Raw genomic sequence first — 21413 nt, 5'->3', positions numbered from 1 at the left:
ATTTGACACCTCATCTGAGAGCCGTTAGATCAAAAAAGATCAACGACTCTGATTTGTAAGTATGTGACACCATTGATCTTTTTTGATCTAACGGCTCTCAGATGAGGTGTCAAACTTCAAATTTGACACCGATGTCAAAGGATCCTATCATATATATAACACAAATATTTATATATAAATCCTTTAATCTGGTTATTGTCGGTCTTAATTTTTATTTTTGTCCATAGACGGCCAAATCACACCATATACGACTCACACCCTCAATTATTCATTGTCTTTACTCTGTAGTCTGTCAAAACCTTTTTTTTTTTTTTTTTTGATAACAAAAACCTTTTTTGTTTAAAAGAAAAAGCTAAACCCCAGTGCAGGGTAAATTACGCGAGAATTAGTGACAGTTGATTTGGAAGCAGAGCAGAAGAGCAACGGTAAATGCCAAAGCTTGTTGTTGGTTTTGTGTTCCTTGGGTTGATGTAATGTGTATCTAGGGATTAGGGCAAAGTAAGTGCGTGTGTGTAATTGAGAGTTGACGAAGCTGGAGATTCAGAAAGAGCATTCGGACCAAAGGGTCAATTTCAGTGTGGACCCAACAAACCCTCACAACCACGATAATGGCAATGGCTTCCCGAACCATGATCAACACTTTAACCAGCACCAACCCATGCCCATCGTCGATTCTGGATGTGCTCCAGACCATTCCATGCATCGTCTTGCTCGCAAACGACCTTGGAATCACTCAAACCAAGGAACTTCTTCAGGTACTACCAAATTTCTTTGGCCTTTGTTATAACTATTTTTGTTTTTGAATTTCATTTGTATATCGTTCATGGTTTAATTTAATATCCCTTATTACGTTCACTTGCTTTTAGATAACCAGTCTAATTTGGCATACGATGTTCAATGACATTGTAATTTTGTTACTACTAGATTCAGGGTGTCTTCGTTGCAATTTGAATTTCAACATTTTGATAACAAAAGACCACTCGATGCTTGTATTGAAAAAAATAAAATAAAAAAATATGATGACTTTCTGTAATGCCGACGCAGTAATCTATTGGTTAAACAGAAAGAACAAACAGAATAACGAAACAAGAATTGCAAAAAAATACTTTTCTCTTTTCTTAACCAAATAATAATAAGGTTCTCCAAGCCTTAAATAGGCAAAATAAAATAACAAAAAAGTAAATAACTATAATCACACGCAATAAAAGGAGATAACGCACTCAACGCACACTCAAACAAAAAAAACCACTCTCCGTTAAACCCAACTAGCCAGTGTGGGTGGAGTTAATCCTTGTACGCAGCTTTACCCTTGCATAATTGCAAAGATGCTGTTTCCTGGATTCGAACCCATGACTGAAAGGTCATGAAAGAACAGCTTTACCACTTTGGTTCGCCCTCTTTCAACGCACATTCAAACATAATCTAAAAATAACAAAAAGGAAATAATTAACAATTATTGAAAAGCCCTAAACTATGGAATAAATTATAGCTTACCAAATTTTTTTTTTTAGAAAAGCCCAATCCAAGTCAGTCAGCTTGGGTGTATCATTTTGCCTTACTAGTTACCACCAAGTTGCTATTTTATTTAGAATGGATCATCAAGATAGCTTTCTGCTCTTGGATTTTGATGTTGATGGTATCTTTATTGATCACTTTTTGATTCAAATACTGTCTTTACGTAATTGTATTCCTGAGTCAGGACTCTGCATTGTACTTTATATTCTACCATGTTGGGACCAATGGGGGAAAATCACTTTGGTGTTTTTCTTGTTATCCTCCATAAGAACATACTTTGTAGTTATTTTTTATGCCTGGTTAGGATCACAGTTGCTCTCCTTCATTCCTGCAGATCAAGTTGATGAGGGGAGTCATGTAAAAGTTTATGTTGCACCAGTTCCAAGAACAGCAACAGAGGCTGATGTAAGTCTCTTTCCTATGAATTGTGAACCATCAACTTTTTGTCAGACTATTGTTGCATTTGAAATGGAGGATATAAGAGTATGTATGGTATATACCAATGATCATTGGAATCTTGTGTCTATTCCATGAGAATGATGAATCATATGTTTAGTACAGAACAGTACTTGAAAAGCACACATGCGAATTCAATTCAAGGCCTTGATTCTGCAGAGACTTGAATCTCCATTCTTTCCTAAGGTGGTGGGAATGGTGGTTCCTGATGACCAGGAATCAATTAAGTTTTGTTTTATTACCTTGTTTATCTTCATTTTGTTACAATGTGATCCATTCCATGATGATTCCATGTACCAAGCATAATAGATATTGAAATGAAAAAAATGTCATTTCATTTCTTACGTAGCCAAACACTAGAGTAGAAATTATCATTCCATTCCAACCCCATTCCCAATCCCATTTTGATTCCTCCGAAAATCTATTTTCTACACCAGTTGTGCTCTAATTGTCATTGTAATCCTGGTTCCAACTAAGCAACACTCTGGGATGTCAGGATTTCATTATGATAAGATTTGCTCTATCTTTTGCCTGCAGGCATAATGGCACAATTTGCCAAATTGTAACCTTTTTTCAAATTTAACAAGATATTGTACCCTACCTATAGATGAATTTGAAGTGCCTTCCCTCTAATGTATGGTTGAAGAATGTTTTACTACGATGTTCAACCCACTTCTCCTCTCTCTTTCCCCTCCCCACCAAAAGGGATGGATTTATTTATTCATTCATTTATTTTTGACGTTGAATAATGCATCTTTTTAGCAGAATGCTCAACACCATATTTGTTTATTATTTTCTTCTATACCTACTTCATCGTTGTTTTTAAATTTTTCATCAGGTACGCCTTGTGTTTGAAGGACATGGAACTATTGTTGAGGTTGTTCTTCTAAAGGATAAAAGAACTGGTGCACGACAAGGTATCTCTGTATTGACTTTTATTTCACTTGTTTTATCATCATCAGTTTGTGCAATTTGGTTTGAGTAATGAGTTTAACTTGAGGCTTCCATTAATATATGTTGTATATCCTATCTACAAGTATTCACATTAATCTAAATTTTGTTTAACTCACACAGGAAGTTGTTTTGTGAAATATGCAACATTAAATGAAGCTGACAGCGCTATTAAGGCTTTAAGCAATCAGTACACATTTCCTGGGGTAAGAACAATTTTACATATGATGGATGACTTGAACCATTGCTTTCTGATATTCATTTCATTTATTTAAACACATCTTTATTGCTTGACGCATTAACATTTCATAGGAATTAGCACCTGTTGTTGTCAGATATGCTGATCGAGAACGTGAACGTCTTGGTAATTGTTTTAACTCTTTATGTCCTTTTTAACATATTATTTAAATACTGTATTACCCTGTCTTAGCCAGGTTCCACCTAGTTGATTAATTGAAAATATGTCTTCTACCCAGTTTGGTTATGTTATGAACTATGGCTGTTTGCATGCCCTAGTTCAATTTTTTAATAGAAAAATTAATGACAAGAACAGGTTTGGCAGTGTATGATGGACTCCATATGTACCTCATGATATAGCCGTCAACTCCCACTTTCCCAGTCTTATGAAGATTGTTAGAATCATGATAAAATTATTGAAATTAATCTTCTCAATCTCTTTCACGCTGCATTTTTTCCCTTGGCATTGTACTCTTTCCTTACTGACCTATAAAAAGTGATGTTAAGCTGCTATATTTAGTGCTGTTGATATGTGCTGATTGATGGGTGATACAACTCCTCCTATATTAAAGACTTATCATAGGCAGCGTATCAGGGAATTAGCATCTCCTAGCGGTGCACCAAATGTTGATAAGGAATTAGCATCTCCTAGCGGTGCACCAAATGTTGATACAGGTGCAACACATGGTAATCCTTTCCTTATGGCAGCTGGTGCAACAAACGTGATGGCTGAGTCAGCAGACGGTTAGTGCATGGGAATAAAGGAGAAGGCAGAAGAAATGAGACAGATCTTTTGGGAAGAATGAGGATTGAGACTTAGGAGAGATCAGAGGCTCTCCAACACCTCTGAACCTATCTTCCACATTTTCTTTTTATTATTTCAATTCAGTTATGTAATTAGGGAGTTTATATGAGAAGTACTGTCATGGAATTCTTATGTAATCGTTACTGTTGATTGCTGAATTTAATACAATTTGCCTCTGTTTTTTTATTTTATTTGGAAATTGCTGTTGAGTCTGTTACAATTGGTATCAGAGCTCTCTTTCTTGGGAGCGTTGGATGGTATTAACAAGAACGATGGACCCTAGAATCGAAGCTTTGGAGGAAAGAATGATAAGAACTGAGGAAAGAACGATAAGAACTGAGGAAGGACTTCAACGAGTTGAAGCTGGGTTAGCTGAGGTATTAAGGGGAATGCAAAATATGAACGTTAATCGGGAGGATCGTCGTACCAGAAGTCGTGAGCGACGAGGAAGAGAGGGAAGGGGGAGTAGGGGTTCTACGGAGTTTTCCGGTGATGAGACCGGAAGGCATTATCTCGGAGAAAACATGAGGAGGCGACTAGAATTACCTTCTTTCTCTGGTGTGGGAGCCTACAATTGGCTAACTCGGGTGGAACGGTATTTTGAAATGAATCCAATGGCTGACGGGGAGAAACTGAGGGCGGTGATGATCGTTCTCGAAGGAGAGGCGTTACATTGGTACCATTGGTGGGAGAGGAGCACCACCACTACCTCGTGGGGTTTATTCCGAGCGGAAGTTCTTAGCCGTTTCCAACCGGATTTAGAGGGGAACCCACTCCATGAATTGTTAAATTTGCGTCAGATTGGGAGTGTACAAGATTTCAGGAGAGATTTCGAAAAAATAAGCGGCAGCTTGGAGTTCGTAGATGACGAAGTCCTTCGAGGAATTTGGCTGAATGGATTAACCTGCTGTATCAGGGAGGAACTTTTATTGCAACCATTAGACAGCTTGCCGTTGATGATGAAGAAGGCACAACGGATCGAACGAAGGAATTGGGCTTGGCTGGCTGAGGGAATTGGGGGAAATGGGCCTGGGCGTTATTTTGGGCCATCGAAAGCAAATTCCACTTCAGCAACCCGTTCAAACAATAATCATGGGCCATTTGGGTCCTCGGGTCACAAAGCGGGTCAGGTTACATCTAGTATGACGAATCCTTCGTTTGACACTCCCAAATCACAATCGAACCCCAACCCATCGTCATAACATCCACGCACGGAGGAGAGTCAGGCCAGCAACACTAATCGTTCTGGTGGTCGTCGGTTGCCGCAAGCGGAATGGCAGGAACGCTCACGCAAAGGATTGTGCTTCCATTGCGACGAAAGGTGGAACCCTGGCCATCGTTGCAAGTCGAAGCAGTTGAATCTGTTGGTGGTGGTCGAGGGGGAAGAGGACGACGAGGCCCCGGTCGGCGACATTCTGGATAAGGAGGCAGAGGGCGTGGAAAACGAAGCTCCGGCTGTAACGCTTCAGTTGTCATCCCACAGCTTGTTAGGGCTGGCTTCGAGCAGATCCATGAGGCTATGGGGAGAGATTGGGGGGCACAAGGTGGTGATCTTAGTTGATAATGGAGCTACACATAACTTCATCAAGGAAGAGACAGCTCGCGAGCTCGGATTGAAGACTACAAAGACGTCTGAGTATAAGGTTGAAATCGGTAACGGTGACCGTCTAAGTTGTGATGGGGTATGTCAGGGGGTAAGAATACGTTTTCAGGGAATCGAAGTGGTTCAAGATCTGTTCTTATTCAAGCTTGGAGGGGTGGATGTAGTGTTAGGCATGGATTGGTTACAAGGGTTGGGTACTATCAAGGCCAACTTTCGGGAACTGACCTTGAGTTTCGAACAAGGGGGACAGAGGGTACTAATTCAGGCTGAACCAGAACTTGTTTCCGCGGAGGCTTCCTTCAAGGCCATCACGAAAGCTATTCAGAATGATGGCCAAGGTTTTCTGGTACATCCCAATTGGGAGTCTTTCACAATTCCAAGCGGCCAGCTGGAGTGGGATGAGCTAAAGCAGCTGTTGGGGGAATATGAAGATATCTTTGCTGTGCCTTCGGGTCTCCCTCCCAAACGCAGCAGAGATCATGCCATTGTCCTCAAGCCAGGAAATGAGGTCCCCAACATTCGGCCTTACAGGTACCCTTTCTATCAGAAGGATGAAATTGAGAAGAACGTTAATGAATTGTTGAATTCTGGTATGATTAGGCCAAGTGTGAGTCCTTATTCAAGCCCAGCAATTTTAGTTAAAAAAAAAGACAACAGCTGGCGAGTGTGTGTCGATTATAGGAAGCTAAACAAAATGACCGTGCCAGATAAATTTCCAATGCCGGTAATAGATGAATTAATTGATGAAATTGGGGCTGCTTGTGTTTTTTCCAAGTTAGATTTGAAATCCGGGTTCAACCAGATCCGGATGAAGGAGGATGACATCGAGAAAACAACTTTTCGAACTCATGAGGGCCATTACGAATATCTCGTAATGCCCTTCGGTTTGACAAACGCCCCCTCTACTTTTCAAGCTTTGATGAACGAAGTCCTCAAACCTTTTCTTCGCAAGTTCGTATTAGTATTCTTCGATGACATCCTGGTATACAGCAAGTCAGAAGAGGTACACATTCAGCATTTGAGGGCTGTCTTAGAAGAGTTACGAAGACAACAGTTATATGCCAATAGAAAAAAGTGCACATTTGGGCAGCCTCAGATTGAATACCTTGGCCATATCATCAGTTCGCAGGGGGTTGCAGCTGACCCATCAAAAACCATGGCTATGCAACGATGGCCAGTTCCTAAAGATTTTAAAGGATTAAGGGGCTTCCTTGGATTGACCGGGTATTATAGGAAATTTGTGAAAGGGTATGGTATTATGGCAAAGCCTCTGACTGACCTTCTGAAGAAAAATGCTTTCCTTTGGAATGAGGGTGCTCAATCTGCATTCGAGCAACTCAAGCTCATCATGTGTGATTTACCTACCCTTGCCTTACCAGATTTTAACAAGCTATTTACGGTGGTTACCGACGCTTCGAGTAGGGGCATAGGAGCTGCCCTTATGCAAGAGGGAAGGCCTTTGGCTTTCATTAGCCAAGGTTTTTCCCAAAAGGCGCAGGGAAAGTCAGTGTATGAGAAGGAGCTGATGGCTTTGGTTTTTGCTGTCCAAAAATGGCGTTATTACCTTTTAGGCAGGCACTTTGTAATTAAAACTGATCAGAAAAGCCTCAAATATTTGATGGACCAGCGAGTATTGGGGGAGGATCAGCAAAAATGGACCTCGAAACTTCTAGGATTTGATTTCGAGGTCCAGTATCATCCGGGGAAGGAGAATGTAGTCGCGGATGCTCTTTCGCGAAGAGGGGAATTTAATTCCTTATCTGCAGTAAGGCTGCCTTTAGTTGAACAGATTGAAAGAGAACAAGGGGAGGATCCTACTATTCGGCAAATTGTGTTGGAGTTGATTCAAGATTCTTCCAAGCATCCTGGTTTCCAATTAGAGGGTGGGAAGCTGACTTTTCATCACAGATTGGTGCTTCCTAAAAATTCAGATCTCATTGCCTCTTACTCAAGGAGTTTCATGATTCCCCAGTTGGGGGACATTCTGGGTTTTTTCGCACATTTAAAAGAATCTCAAATCTGGTTTATTGGGAGGGTATGAAGAAAAATATCCAAGACTACGTAGCTCGGTGTGCTGTATGTCAACAGTGTAAGGCTTCGAATTTGACCCCTGCTGGTCTTTTGCAGCCGCTTCCCATCCCAAGTCAGGTATGGTCTGATATCTCTTTGGATTTTGTTGGAGGTTTGCCCAAAGCTTGTGGTGTTGACACGGTTTTAGTGGTAGTGGACAGATTTACCAAATTTGCTCACTTTATTCCTCTCTGTCATCCTTATTCTGCTCAGGAAGTTGCTATTTTGTTCATAAAAAATGTTGTCAAATTGCATGGTTTCCCTATGTCCATTGTATCTGACAGGGACCGTGTTTTCCTTAGCCATTTCTGGTCCGAATTATTTAAGCAGGCTGGTACTTCACTAAAGTACAGTACTGCTTATCATCCATAGTCAAATGGGCAAACAGAAATTGTCAACAAATGTTTAGAAACTTACCTTCGGTGTTTTTGCAACCCTTGTCCTAAGCAGTGACCAAATTGGTTGCATTGGGCAGAATACTGGTACAATACCACATATAAATCCTCTACTGGTGTTTCCACTTTTAAGGCCTTATACGGTTCAGATCCTCCCTCCCTGTTTCGCATTGGACATGCTGTCCAGGTAGCGGAGGTAGACAGAATGTTACAAGAAAGAGATGCCATTTTAAAGGAGTTACAGCACCATTTAACAATGGCACAAAACCGTATGAAAGTTCAGGCAGACAAGCATCGTAGGGATGTCCAATTAGAGGTTAATGATATGGTTTATTTGAAGATCCAGCCGTATAGACTTAAAACTTTAGCACGGAGGGTTAATGAAAAGCTCAGTCCCCGCTTCTATGGTCCTTATCGTGTGTTGGCAAAGGTTGGCATGTCAGCTTATAAGTTGGATTTACCTCCTTCTTGCCTTATACATCCTGTTTTCCATGTTTCTCTTCTCAAACAAGCTCTTCCTAACTTGGAGTTATCCAAGGTTCAGCCTCTACCTTCCATGCTTTCTGCAGATTTGGAATTGGTAGTTGAACCAGCCGAGGTATTACAATGGAGGAAAACAGCAGGGGGTGCTATTGAAGTATTGATTCGTTGGCTTCATCTCCCTCCATTTGAAGACTCCTGGGAGGATTCTTATATGTTGAACCGTCAATTCCCTTGGTTCAACCTTGAGGACAAGGTTGTTAATTTAGGGGGGAGTATTGATACAACTCCTCCTATATTAAAGACTTATCATAGGCAGCGTATCAGGGAATTAGCATCTCCTAGCGGTGCACCAAATGTTGATAAGGAATTAGCATCTCCTAGCGGTGCACCAAATGTTGATACAGGTGCAACACATGGTAATCCTTTCCTTATGGCAGCTGGTGCAACAAACGTGATGGCTGAGTCAGCAGACGGTTAGTGCATGGGAATAAAGGAGAAGGCAGAAGAAATGAGACGGATCTTTTGGGAATAATGAGGATTGAGACTTAGGAGAGATCAGAGGCTCTCCAACACCTCTGAACCTATCTTCCACATTTTCTTTTTATTATTTCAATTCAGTTATGTAATTAGGGAGTTTATATGAGAAGTACTGTCATGGAATTCTTATGTAATCGTTACTGTTGATTGCTGAATTTAATACAATTTGCCTCTGTTTTTTTATTTTATTTGGAAATTGCTGTTGAGTCTGTTACAATGGGGAATCAGGGAATTTTTAGATAATGCCCCTGTCCATGAGTGAATCTTGAAAGGGAGAAGCGAACACTTCAAATGCCGTAATACAGAGTATTCTTATTCTTTGATTTTAATGTCTTTCCTATCTATACAATATACTGAGAAATACTCTCGCCTTCCTTGAATTTTCTTTTTTTTTTCACAAACTTCCCCTGACATCCTGTGTTTAGGGAATTTTTCATAGTTTTTCAAAATAGAGGGGAGTTTTGTAGAGCTAAGACAAAATTCAAGGGACAGTATAGTAATTTTCTCTCTCTGTGTGTGTATGGTGAACCTTTATTATCCTTTGGTTTAAGAAAGAAAATCTTTTGCTAGCCAATTTTTAGAGTAAAATATGTTGTTATTCTTTATATTTATATTGTTAGTTAGCAGCTTTGAAGATGAGGGATTTAGTTAATGGGCTTTATTAATCTTATGTTGTAAGAGAGTAATTCTCTTCTACCATAGACACAATCATGGGTGGAGCCCACTCACTTATAAAAAATAAAAATAAAAATGAGCTACACAGAAATCGATGGGTGTGTAGGAAAGAGAGTTAATCTCCAATAACATGAGAGTGGTTTTTCCCTTAGTTAATATGCATAAATTAGTTCTGGAAGCTTCCGAGACAAAGTGTAAAGAACCACTTCGACCCAAAACCTTAAGGTGTTGGGTGATGACCTTTTTAATGGTTTATATTATACTCTAACACGTCCCCTCATAAGAGAGTTCATTGGGCTTGAAAGGTGGATGATGCATCATGTTCAGCCTACCTGTGCTACGAAATTCCACAAAGAAAATTGTTTTTTTTTTTTGGGGGGGGGGGGGGTGCGGCGAGGATCAAACTTGAGAAATCAAGACTCTGATACCATGTAAAGAACAAAATGTAATATGCGTTCAAATTTAATACTTTTAAGAGTTCATCCCATTATGTTCATATTTTAAGTTTTTTTTTATGGAGAAATTGCCATTGATTATTAGTATACTGTTACAGTCAAGGATGGACTTAATGAGCTGTACAAACCCAAAGAAGACCTAACTAAGCCCAACGGCTTGAAAGTACACACTAGAAGGCAACAATCAAAGTAGTTAGTTGTTGTCTTAGGATTCTGTTGTATAAACAGTATGTCTATTAGTTGTTGAAGAAAAAATTAGATTGTATTTTGTATAAACTGAGAGTCACTCAGTGTGAGAAGGCCCTTGTATCATCTTCTTGGTTGCAGTCTTAATTTCCTACCCTAGTGTTCTGTTTCTGGAATTCTCTGTTTGTGAATGAAGTTCATTAGAGTGTATCAACTGGTCCGACTTGCCGGATTCGAACCAACGATGAGTGAATAAAAACATCATACTATCATACTCTATTATGTTTTATTTATGCGATTCTAATTTATTCTCTTTGTAGGGGTTCGAGGGTTCTGCCGAAACTTGGAAAAGAAAGATCCTTTACAAGGCAAACTTCTCATCTTCTTCCCAATACAGCTACTTTTCATTTAATCAGCTCTTATTTATTTTTTGTTTTGTTTCTATATTTTTTCAGAGGTGGTGGATAAAGTTTTTGTTGGTTACATCAACAAAGAAGCTTCGAAAAAGGAAATGGAAGAAGTATGTTTCACCATTCACATCTGTTAGAGATATATAAAACCATTAATATAGCCTCACCCAACAGTTTAAGTTTTTTGGTTGAATTGGTCCTTTACTTAGTATCAAAGCCTCTAACCAAGTAGTCACGAGTTCGATCTTCATCGTCCTCCATTCTATTAATAAAAATAATTAAATGTTGTGGAGTTTTTTAGCACTGGTAGGCTGAGCCTGATACATCATTTACCCTTCAATTCCAATGGGCTTTTGTGTGTGGGGGTGTGTTAGAGAAATATAAAACCCTTAGTGTAGCTTCATCCAAATACGTTTTTACTTCACCTAAACACAAGTTACTTTAGTGTCTTTTTCATGCCAATGACTTTATCCATGGTTTTGTATTTAACTGGAGAATATGCCGATTGTAGAAATGTGTCTAGAACCACCTCCTAGGTTTGCTTGATGGTAATCTTGCCAAGTGACCCCTATTAAATTTTGTTAGAGTATAATATAAACCATTAAAGAGGCCCTCACCTAATAACTTAAGCTTTTGGGTTGAATTGGTTCTTTACATGGTATCAAAGTCTCGGTGTCACGAGTTCGATCCTCACCGCCCCCATTTAATTAATAATTAATTAAGTCTTGTGGAGTTTCTTAGTACAAGTAGGTGGGCCTGTGCATTGTCCACCCTTTAAGCCTAGTGGGCTCTCGTGTGAGGGGGCGTGTTAGAGAAGTATAAAAACTATTAATGTAGCCTCACCCAACAACTTAAGCTTTTGGGTTGAAATAGTTCTTTACATGGTATTATAGCCTCATGTCCCAGGTTCGATCCTCACCGTCCCCTATTTTTTCTTGCGGAATTTCTTTGCACAGGTAGATGGGCATGTGCATTATTCACCCTTCATGCCCACTGGGCTCTCGTGTGAGGGGGCGTGTTAGAGAAGTATATAAACCATTGATGGGCCTTCACTTAATAGTTTAAGCTTTTGAGTTGAATTGGTTCTTTACATGGTATCAAAGGCTCATGTCCCGTGTTCAATCCTCATCGCCCCCCACTTTTCTTGTGGAATTTTTTAGCACAGGTAGGCTGGGTCTGATGCATTATCCACCCTTCATCTCCAATGGGCTTTCGTGTGAAGAGGCGTGTTAGAGTATAATATAAATCATTAAAGAGGCTCTCACCTAACATCTGAAGCTTTTGGGTTGAATTAGTTCTTTACAAATAGATATTAGGAAAAAAAAAAAAAATACTTGTTATCATGTGGATGCTTATCAGTTATCATGATGTTTTTATGTGGGTAACGGCTAGCAAATGTTTGTTATTAACATGTACATATCTGTAACCTTTTTGCAGCCCGGTTCAATTTAAGTGGGCTGATATGATAATTTTATTCTTTACTATGGTAGCCCTCTATTTTGCTTTGATATAGGATATTGTGGAATACCCTTTATAGTCTGCAGGGTTGTGTGTGATATCTTAGGCTTCATATCGTGTTTCTGAGTTTTGTGCATATTCTCTGCAGATATTTTCACCTTATGGGCATGTAGAAGATATCTTCATTGCGCTCGGTCGTGGTTGGTCCTTGATCTTGCTATATAATGTTTCTCATATAATATCTGTGGCTTTGAAGAATGGACATATATTTGATTTTGTCTTTTATTTCTTACCCAACATATCTACTATAGGGAAAGGAGTTTCAGACCTAAAAAAATAAAAATTGTGAGATAGAGTGAGAGGCAATGTGTTCGATTCTAGGAAACAACTTTTTTGTAAAAAAATGCAGGGGTACAACTGCATACAATTGACCCACACCCCTACCCTCGCAAGTCGAGGTCTTGTACTTCGGGGTTTGCCCTTTAGAGTGAGAAGCAATGGGCGAAGATAGATTGAGATAGAGAACACTCTCTCGATTTCACTTAGCCATGTTTTGCTTCAAGAATTACACTTTTGAAGAAAAAATTATGGGTAAAATTATTAATATTTTGGAACATATATACAAGAAAGGATCATGCCTCGTCCATAATGGACTATGTTTATTTTTTGCTATGGTTACTTTTAGCACCAAGCCTTGTATTTAATTTATTTCATCAATTTGCTATTCATGGTTTTCGCTTTCACCTAACTTGTCAAGTGGTTGCATTTCTTGAATTTCAAGGATATGGTTTTGTCAAATTTTCTAATAGAGACATGGCATTGGCTGCAATCAAAGGGCTGAATGGAGCGTACACGATGAGAGTAAAGCTAATTTATTAATTGATAAATATTACTCTGTCCACTTTTTAATGCCTGCTAAAATCACATTTTTAATCATGTAGGGTTGTGGTCATCCTTTAATTGTTCGTTTTGCGGACCCTAAGAAACCTAAGACTGGAGAATCAAGGTTTTGCTTTCTCACCCCTTTATTTTTCATGCTACTCTGTATTCATCAGTCTTTGTTATTCATAGATTATTGCAATGCATGCTGACAAGTTTATACATCATACATCCTTTCTTTTTTATTATTATTTATTTATTGATTTTGAGAGTGGGGGAGGGGGGGTTCCAATCAAGCAACTTTATTTACTTAGCTGGGTAGCAACGAATCTTAACCTTAGTATGCGAAATGCCAAAAAGGAAATATTGAATCCATATTCTTTCTGAATTGTTTACAGTTCATATTTTCTAGTATTGTGTGAATCAGGGCAGATTGGCCAAATGGACGAGGTGAACTGGAGACTGGCTCACACTCACACCTTAAAACAAGTCACTAACAATCTGAATTGGCTGGTTTTGCCTAAGCTGGTAAAATCGTTCCTGGTTTGATGGACCAGCCAACTATTAAATGGATGGCTTGGTGTTTTATGAAGGCCACCATGTCATCATTGCCTTACTTGGAAAGTCACTTTTGGCCCTAGAATGTCAAAATTAGGGTTTTAACTAGTTGCCAGGCAGATTGTTGGCTAAACCCAAAGCAAATAAGGCAAAGTTGCTTCTTGATAAAGCATTTCATGCATATGTTTATTTATAATATCAGCATGTAAAAATTAAGCACTACTAAGCTTATTTTTAATATCATGAATGATGGCCTAAAAAATTTAAAATTAATAAACGATAAATATTTTAAATTTGAAAATAATATTCAGAGATACATATTTAATTCAATATTTAAAGAAAATATTTTTAAAATTAATCTGGGTATAAGTTTAATCAAAAAAAAGTTTCAACATATATTGGAATATAAAAATTATCATATTTATGCATAAAACTAATATTTTATTTAAAAATATTTCTAATTTATACATTATAAAATGATACAACCATTTTAATTTAAGTTTCATATTTAATGTTATTATAAATTTTTCTTCGTTTGCATTCATCTATTATATTAATGTGTTATGCTTTCAATATATTTGTCATATTTATTAAAAAAATACATCCTTTTCTCAAAAAATTCCAACTTTACTGTAATTCAATCTTAAGTAAGGAGTACCCCTACTAAAATTAGGATGGTATAACTCGTGGCATTAAAAATAAAGGAGTGGAGTAAACACAGTTTTAATTTTAGTGGGTACTGCACTGAGTCTTCCGTACGTACCACCGGATCACTGAAAATTTATTCCCCAGTTGGATAACTGAACCATGAAGTGACTTCTTTTGGTTCAATGAACAATCCGGTTTTCCAAAGACTTGAATATTTGTTTGGTATTTTGTTAATGGAGATAATTTTAGGAATCATATTTGTGTTCTATTTAAGTTTGTATTTAATGTCTTGTCACAGGCCACTGCAAAATTTTGGTGATTCCAATTCTGGAGGGAGTTTTATGCCTATTGCCCCACATCATTCAACGATTCCACGCCCACAAGTTGCTTCTCATATGCAAAACTGGGAACCTGGTGCTACTATGGTACAGCAGCCATTTCATCCCCAACAAGGACATTCACAATTGGCTTCAATGCCTTTGCGGTCAGTTCAAGCTCCAAAGTTGTCTTCTCAACCATTTAATACTGAGGTGCAGAGACAATCGCATCCAGCAGATTTATCAGTTCAAAATATTGAGCAGCAGCTAAGTTCACAGGTTAGTGGCTAACAGGTAATACAGAGACTGATCATTATTTAGCTGTCTTTCTTTCAGGGAAATTTTGATTATGATGTAACTAAATTTCTGTTAATTGAAGAGGTTGACTGACATAGTTGAAGTTATTTTATTATTTAATGTACTCTTGGGTATATGCTTGATGTCAGTCGAAACTGCCTCTAAGTTTCAAATCATATTTCTTATTGTCCTGAAAATTTCTGCAATTTTCGCCCTTATAAATGTAGCAACTTTGAGCATTTATGAATATGTCTCCGGTGCCTCCCCTTCCTCTTTAATGTAGTTAAATTGTGAACTTATCTCTACTATTTTTTTAAAAAATGTGATGCATTGTTATAATTGAGGAACGGTGTTAGGAGAGTTACTGTTATAAGTAATGGTAAACTACTGAGCTTGCCATTCACTTTGTTATGTTGGTCATTTTTCTCTGTATCTCTGACTACTAAATACATTGCAAACATTTAAATGTATTATCTAATATGTCAAGATACTGGTAAAGTATCTTTATTTGGTAGACTGCAAAAGTTTTCTCAATTTAATGTTCTTCTCAGCTGCCTACTCAGACTGGAAGCAATCCTAGAACAGTAGCTGGAAGCACCTCACCTGATATGCCTAGAAGTCCCCTAGATGAAGATTATCCGGAATGTGATTGGAGTGAACACTTCTGCCCTGACGGTCATAAGTACTACTACAACTGTGTCACTTGCGAAAGCAGAGTAATGTTTCAACCTTTTGATCTTGTTCATACAATCTGTGTTTTGAATGCCTGTTACTTTAGTGTGTGATGTTTATTCATGGCGCAGTGGGACAAGCCTGAGGGGTATGCCTTGTATGAAAAAGAAACACAGAAGCAGCAGGAGCAGGAGGATCATAGCTGTCTTCACTCGCAAGTGTTGTTATCTTCCTGTCAACAAGTTGCTCAAAGACAGCAGGTGTATTCTCAGACGTATTTTTCCCATTAAAAAGTTCAGCAAAAAATAAAAGAAAAATAAAATAATAATAATAATAATAAAAACTTTCCTTGCCCGCCTAGACTAATTAACACAATCATACCGCAACGCCTAATTGTTTGAAAGTAAGCTCTATTTAGTTAATGGAGGGGACTGCATTTATTGCTTAATCTTCTATAGCCTAACATTCTGTAATTTTGCAGGAAACAAATCATGATCACAGGCAGTCAGAAACAAGTCCTTTTGTTGGACAGGTGTGATGTTATTTTTCTTGTTGGGCTACTGAAATCAAATATTGTTCCCAATTATTATTATAGTAAAGTGGCCTTCAAATTGCTACAGAACTAACTTAATGTTTCTTCCGAGGTTCTGTATTTTCTTATTGCCTCATTTGTTATTGCAATGGCTATTACTAATCTGTAACGGGGGAATTTGTTGCATTCCTAATTCCCTCATTAGAAAATGTATGAATGGAATACAATCTGGGTATTACTTCTACTTAGATGTTTAGACAATCAAATGGTCGAGGCTTAACTTTTCTTTAGAGGCAAAGTATATTGAATGCTTGCAACTTTTGCGAGGAAGGAAAATTTCAGGTAAATAATGGCATTTCATGGTTTGAAATATTATGAGGCTAGGCCATATTTTTATTGTGTTTTTGGGAGCTGTGGAAACTCCTTTCCTGAGTTTTATTTGTACTTGTATTGCTTGTAAGTGAAAGAGGAATGCGAAATTGATTACAGCCTAGAGAGCTTGATAAGAAATGTGACTCCATTACTGCTGTAGAGACCACAAATTTAAGAAGCGCAGCCCACTTGGTATACGGGTTACATTTCAGCACATAAAAATGATTTTTTAACTATATTGGAATTGAATTTGAACGTGAATGGCGTTTTCAGCCCCAGTAGCGCCATGTGATGCATGGTACCGAACTGCCCTTTTCATTCACTTCGTGTTATTTCCTTTCATCGCTGTCCTGGATCCTAATTGATTGTTGAGGTTCTTGTGGAACATCTAGAAACAATGACATCAAGGTAAATGGATTTTTTATTTTTATTTGCAATTATGCAAGGGTAAGGCTGCGTACAAGAATTTTCTCCACCTCACACTCGCTAGTCGGGTTTAATGGGGAGTGATTTTATTTTTAATTTAATCAAAGTTTGATATGGTTACTCAAGTCGGCAGAATCGTTACTCCTGGCATTTATTTGTCTAGGAATAAAGGAATATAAGAGAGGTAATTTAAAAGACCATTTTGGCACCTATAGGGGGCTGAACAATTCAAATGGAAGAATTTGTTGTGGGTTGCTATTTGTTTCCGGCTCCATGCGGAACTGAACAATTTTACTTCGATGTATGTATTGGCCACTTAAGACGAGAGAGCGAGCCTAAAATAGGAATAGCAGGGCCCCAGCGGTTCTTTGATGGTGGAGTATTATATCCAACCACTCAAGGGTGTTTTTGTCTGTGCCTATTCGTGAAAGCCTATGAACTAATCTTCCAATTATTTACAGATGAGAGTTTCACCTGCTCAATAGAACCAAACTTGGGAAAAAAACCTGACCAGGGCTATTATGGTGCCTTAATATATTAAGCTAAAAGGAGTCGTTTTCAGGATCTATTACATCGTAGATACCAGATCACGTTTCGAATGCTAAGCTTGTTTAAGTTTTTCTTCTTTTGTTTACTTTCTTTTTTAAATTCCCCCCTTCCTCTTTTTTCTTTTCAACGAATCAAATCCATGAATGGAATACATGGCATGCAGGATAGTGGCATTTACTCAATGAGCTTAAAGTGGATTGTTAATGGTTGAACTACTCTTCCTATTTATTACCCCATGACCATATCGGGACAGATCTTTCACCATCGGATCCTTCAAATTAGTGAACACATTTCCCTAGAATTCGTTTTCAGTGGAGTATGGGGACGAAACAAAGGAAGTAAGCTTACAAATTGTTCCCGTTTAAAAACCTAAAACCTAACAATCTTTACTTGTGTACCTCAGTGAAATGAATGCACATTCCTTCAACAGAAAGAAACAAAGATACAAGACAAACGAGGAGTCAGAATCTCAAGAGTCAAGATTAAAAAAAAGGGTAGAAACCTATTCGCTATTTTCAACAGTCCAATCCACAATGAAAACTTTGTTCCGTCTATCAAAGTCCATCGTATTATAAGCCACTAGGTTTAGTTTAGTGTTAAAGATTTAGATAATATATATTAGGTTATGTATTCAATTCTCACCATTGTATTAAAAAAATAATAATCCATCATGTTAAACTGATATTAATGATAAGGCGTATATGTGCAATAAGATATAAAGTGGGTTTTACAAGTATGATCGTCATCAGTGTCACCCCCTGTCAGTAATTCGAAGGAAAACTTAATTACAAATACGTAGTGATGGAGTCCTACAAAAGGTCAGCATAAAAAAATCAAATAGAAGCAGCAATGGAATTATCATCTACTCTTGTTTGAACATATGTGAAGGTACCACATCTTGAAGAAGCCCATGGTCCTTTAACAATGCAGTCGCCCCGGGATTACAAAGAGGTCTCTCTTGAGGAAAAGAAGCATTCTTTGAAGAAGGGAAACCCAAAGACCACAATTTATTGACAAAGACTTGTTGATGGTTCTGATAATATTGGGACATGTAGTTTCCTGCAGGCATTACGGCGGAGACACCTGGTGATATTGTAGATCCGGCGAGGCCTGAGCGAGCCATAATTGGACTTGGATGTGTGTGTTGACCTTCGTAGGTTGTCACCACAACACTTGGATCAGTAAAAGATCGCTCCACGCGTTTCTTCACATTACATGAAGCACTAGTGCAACGATAATAGCTCCTATATATATTCACACGGCTCAAATGTTAAGAGCAGCATTTCTCATTTACTTTTTTTTATTTTTATTTTTTTGGGTGTTCTAAATTTAATCAAAAAAAAAGAAAAAAAAAGGGAAGCAAGCATAGTCTGTATGTATTGCAGAACTAAAAGCGTCACCTAGGAAAGGGGCTATTCTTCACAGCTTTTTGACCGTACTTTCTCCATCTGTACCCATCTTCCAAATGATCCACCTCGCTTTTCGTCATGAACGCGAATCTCGGTTCTCTCTGTCCCTTCTGATTTGTCTTCTTCACCTTCAACCTAAATAAGAACCAAATCCCAGAAACCATCAAATCTTAGAATGTTCTAAACAATATCAAATGTAAAAAAAGCAAACCCATCTTATTCATTTCCTATTTTTAATTGAATTTTCAATTATGTTCTCACATCAAAAAAAAAAATGAGACTTAAATAAGAGATAAAAACTCGTATTTTATATTATGTTCCTCCAATATCCCACGAACCATTCACTCATGAAATTATCATTAACCTTAACTTCCCCCTTCCTCCCAAAAAATGAGACTTAAATACCAACCTTAACTTCCCCCTTTCATCACAAAAAGGGAGAGAAGATAAATAGAGAAAAAAAGAAAAGGAAAAAAAAAAACCCACTGTTTCTTGAACTTTTGATGTTCATGTGCTTGGTCTACAGTTTTATTCTGTTCATCATTGACTGCCTCACTGGACGCAGATGAAATCGATGAAGAATTTGGAGTGGCAGGTTGCTGGTTCAATACCTCGGAACACTCTTTTCCAGTCTCCTTAAGAGCAGAGTTATGAGCCATAGACATGGTTGACACTAGAGGCAAATCAAGCATAGAAGAACTATAGTCATGCACACCCAGTAACTCCATAAACCCTAAGGAGCTCTTTTCCACTTCAGAGAAATCAAACATGCTCGGGAATGGATAACCATGGAGCGATGAAGATCCAATGGCGTCATCCTCCATCTTCACGCCTTTCATATCTTTCTTTTCCATGTAACCTCACTGACCTCTTAAACGCAAATCTTTCATTTCTCAGCCTCAAACCTCACACTCTGAGATAGTAAGATAGATAGGGTTGATCTGGTTTATAGCTAGGTAGAGAAAGTGAGAGAGAGAGAGAGAAAAAAAAAGAGATATTACAATAAAGTGGAAAGGTGTTTGTGGAATGGGGATGGGAACTCAAACTTAGAATGTGGCAAAGGTAAAAACAAGAGACTTGACCGGCAATTGTAGGTAATTGGATGGTACGGACAACACTGAGCCAGTGGCATTCAATGCATGAGGGTGGTCGACGCTTTCATACGTAGCGTTTGACCGATTTTGTGTGTGTGAACGGGGTTACATTATGCCTGCTCTCACTGACACGTTCTGGATTCCAACGCCGTTTCATATTATGAATAGATAGTAAAATGCTTCTTGCTCTCTCTTATCACCTCACGCTCCCGTCATTGTGAAGTGGCAAAAATGCCTAGTTTTTGTCAACGAAGGTAGATATTTTCACTACTAAAAATTTCTACTACCACCTTACTATCTATCTAATTGGATTAACATTTTTTTTCTCTTCAAAAACTTTTTAACATTCTCTCTCTTTGATCCAATGGTGATTTGATAGGTAGTAAAGTGGTAGTAGATTTTTTTGGTAGTCAAAATATTCCCCCTCTTTGTTAATACCATAATAAAAAGAAAAAATTTAAAGATTAATATTTTTCATTTATAAATATAATTTTATTTCTTATGCATAAATAAAAATTTGCAAGGCTTGTTTTTTTTCTTCTTCTCTCTTCATCTTTTATGGATTTATATATTTTTATGTGTGAAAGATAAAAAATTATCTCTTACGATATAATAAATATTAATTTCAAAAATTTATTCAGACGTGAGAAAGTGTGTGTGTCTCCGTATAATGCATAAAATATAAGATAAAATTAATCGTAGCTAGATAATAAAAATTATATAAATATAAACTATGGGAAATAATACTCTTATGCTACATAAGAGTACATCATTTTCCTACACTAATTCGTTTTCCGTGCCAATTAATTTTTCTTTTCTTTTTTAATATAAAATATGGAACCCACATTTAACTTCTCTCTACTTTTTTTATCTCCTACAATCCTACAACATAAGAAAACTTAAACCCATAAACTATATATAAGAATATTACCATCACGTATAAATGAGTGATTCGTTTGGGTTGGGTTTAACCGGGAATTTATACCAAAGCGAGAGGGTTCACAAGTGAATGAGAATACGAGATTATACCTCATTGCTGATCTAGAAGCAAAAGAATATATTGTAAAGACTTTGGCTTTGCGGGTCTCTACTTTTTATTTGGTATAATAATAGGAAAGAACCGGTCCAATATTAGTTGAATGCAAAAGAATAGACATATACTTATCTTGGCAAACCGACCATACCCGAGGGAGGCCATAGCCTATGAGGTTTCGGAAGTTATATATATCTTGCATATTCTTGCTTAATTAAATAAATATTTTTTTGTTTTATATGTTAAATCATAATATAAAAACTATAGAATTGATGTTTAAATTATTATTAACTTTTAATTATTATGTAAGTGATCATGTGAATAAAAATATTAAAAAATATATTTAAATAATTTAATCATTTTTTTAACCATGAGTGTTGAGTGTACGTAC

At 37.6% G+C, this 21413-nt stretch overlaps 2 protein-coding genes across 3 annotated transcripts; one reads left to right on the top strand and one right to left on the bottom strand.

Annotated features, from left to right (window-relative positions):
• The first annotated feature begins 248 nt into the window (after positions 1-248).
• On the top strand, positions 249-16488 carry LOC133309454 (flowering time control protein FCA-like). Of its 2 annotated transcripts, none has more exons than XM_061510234.1 (14): positions 249-755; positions 1850-1920; positions 2810-2888; positions 3046-3128; positions 3235-3286; positions 10689-10736; positions 10824-10888; positions 12385-12436; positions 13018-13097; positions 13178-13242; positions 14620-14917; positions 15499-15651; positions 15739-15867; positions 16089-16488. In XM_061510234.1, the coding sequence occupies exons 1-14, from the start codon at positions 659-661 to the stop codon at positions 16143-16145; spliced, it is 1329 nt and encodes a 442-aa protein (XP_061366218.1). In that variant the 5' UTR covers positions 249-658; the 3' UTR covers positions 16146-16488. The 2 variants fall into 2 exon arrangements, with proteins under 2 accessions (XP_061366218.1, XP_061366217.1); XM_061510233.1 differs by having other exon boundaries at positions 15487-15651.
• A 1679-nt stretch (positions 16489-18167) lies between these two features.
• On the bottom strand, positions 18168-19911 carry LOC133309423 (WRKY transcription factor 23-like). Its single transcript, XM_061510188.1, has 3 exons — positions 19382-19911; positions 18887-19030; positions 18168-18730 (listed from the first exon to the last, which is right to left on the bottom strand). Exons 1-3 carry the CDS (start codon positions 19747-19749, stop codon positions 18349-18351), a joined length of 894 nt encoding a protein of 297 aa, XP_061366172.1. The 5' UTR covers positions 19750-19911; the 3' UTR covers positions 18168-18348.
• Between the last annotated feature and the right edge of the window lie 1502 nt (positions 19912-21413).

This window comes from Gastrolobium bilobum, unplaced genomic scaffold (assembly GCF_033153095.1).
Source record: "Gastrolobium bilobum isolate Gb01-03AN ecotype WA unplaced genomic scaffold, APGP_CSIRO_Gbil_v1 utg2122, whole genome shotgun sequence".
Classification (NCBI taxonomy): domain Eukaryota; kingdom Viridiplantae; phylum Streptophyta; class Magnoliopsida; order Fabales; family Fabaceae; genus Gastrolobium; species Gastrolobium bilobum.
The sequence above is the reverse complement of the archived record's forward strand: the minus strand, read 5'-3'. Positions and strand labels throughout refer to the sequence as shown.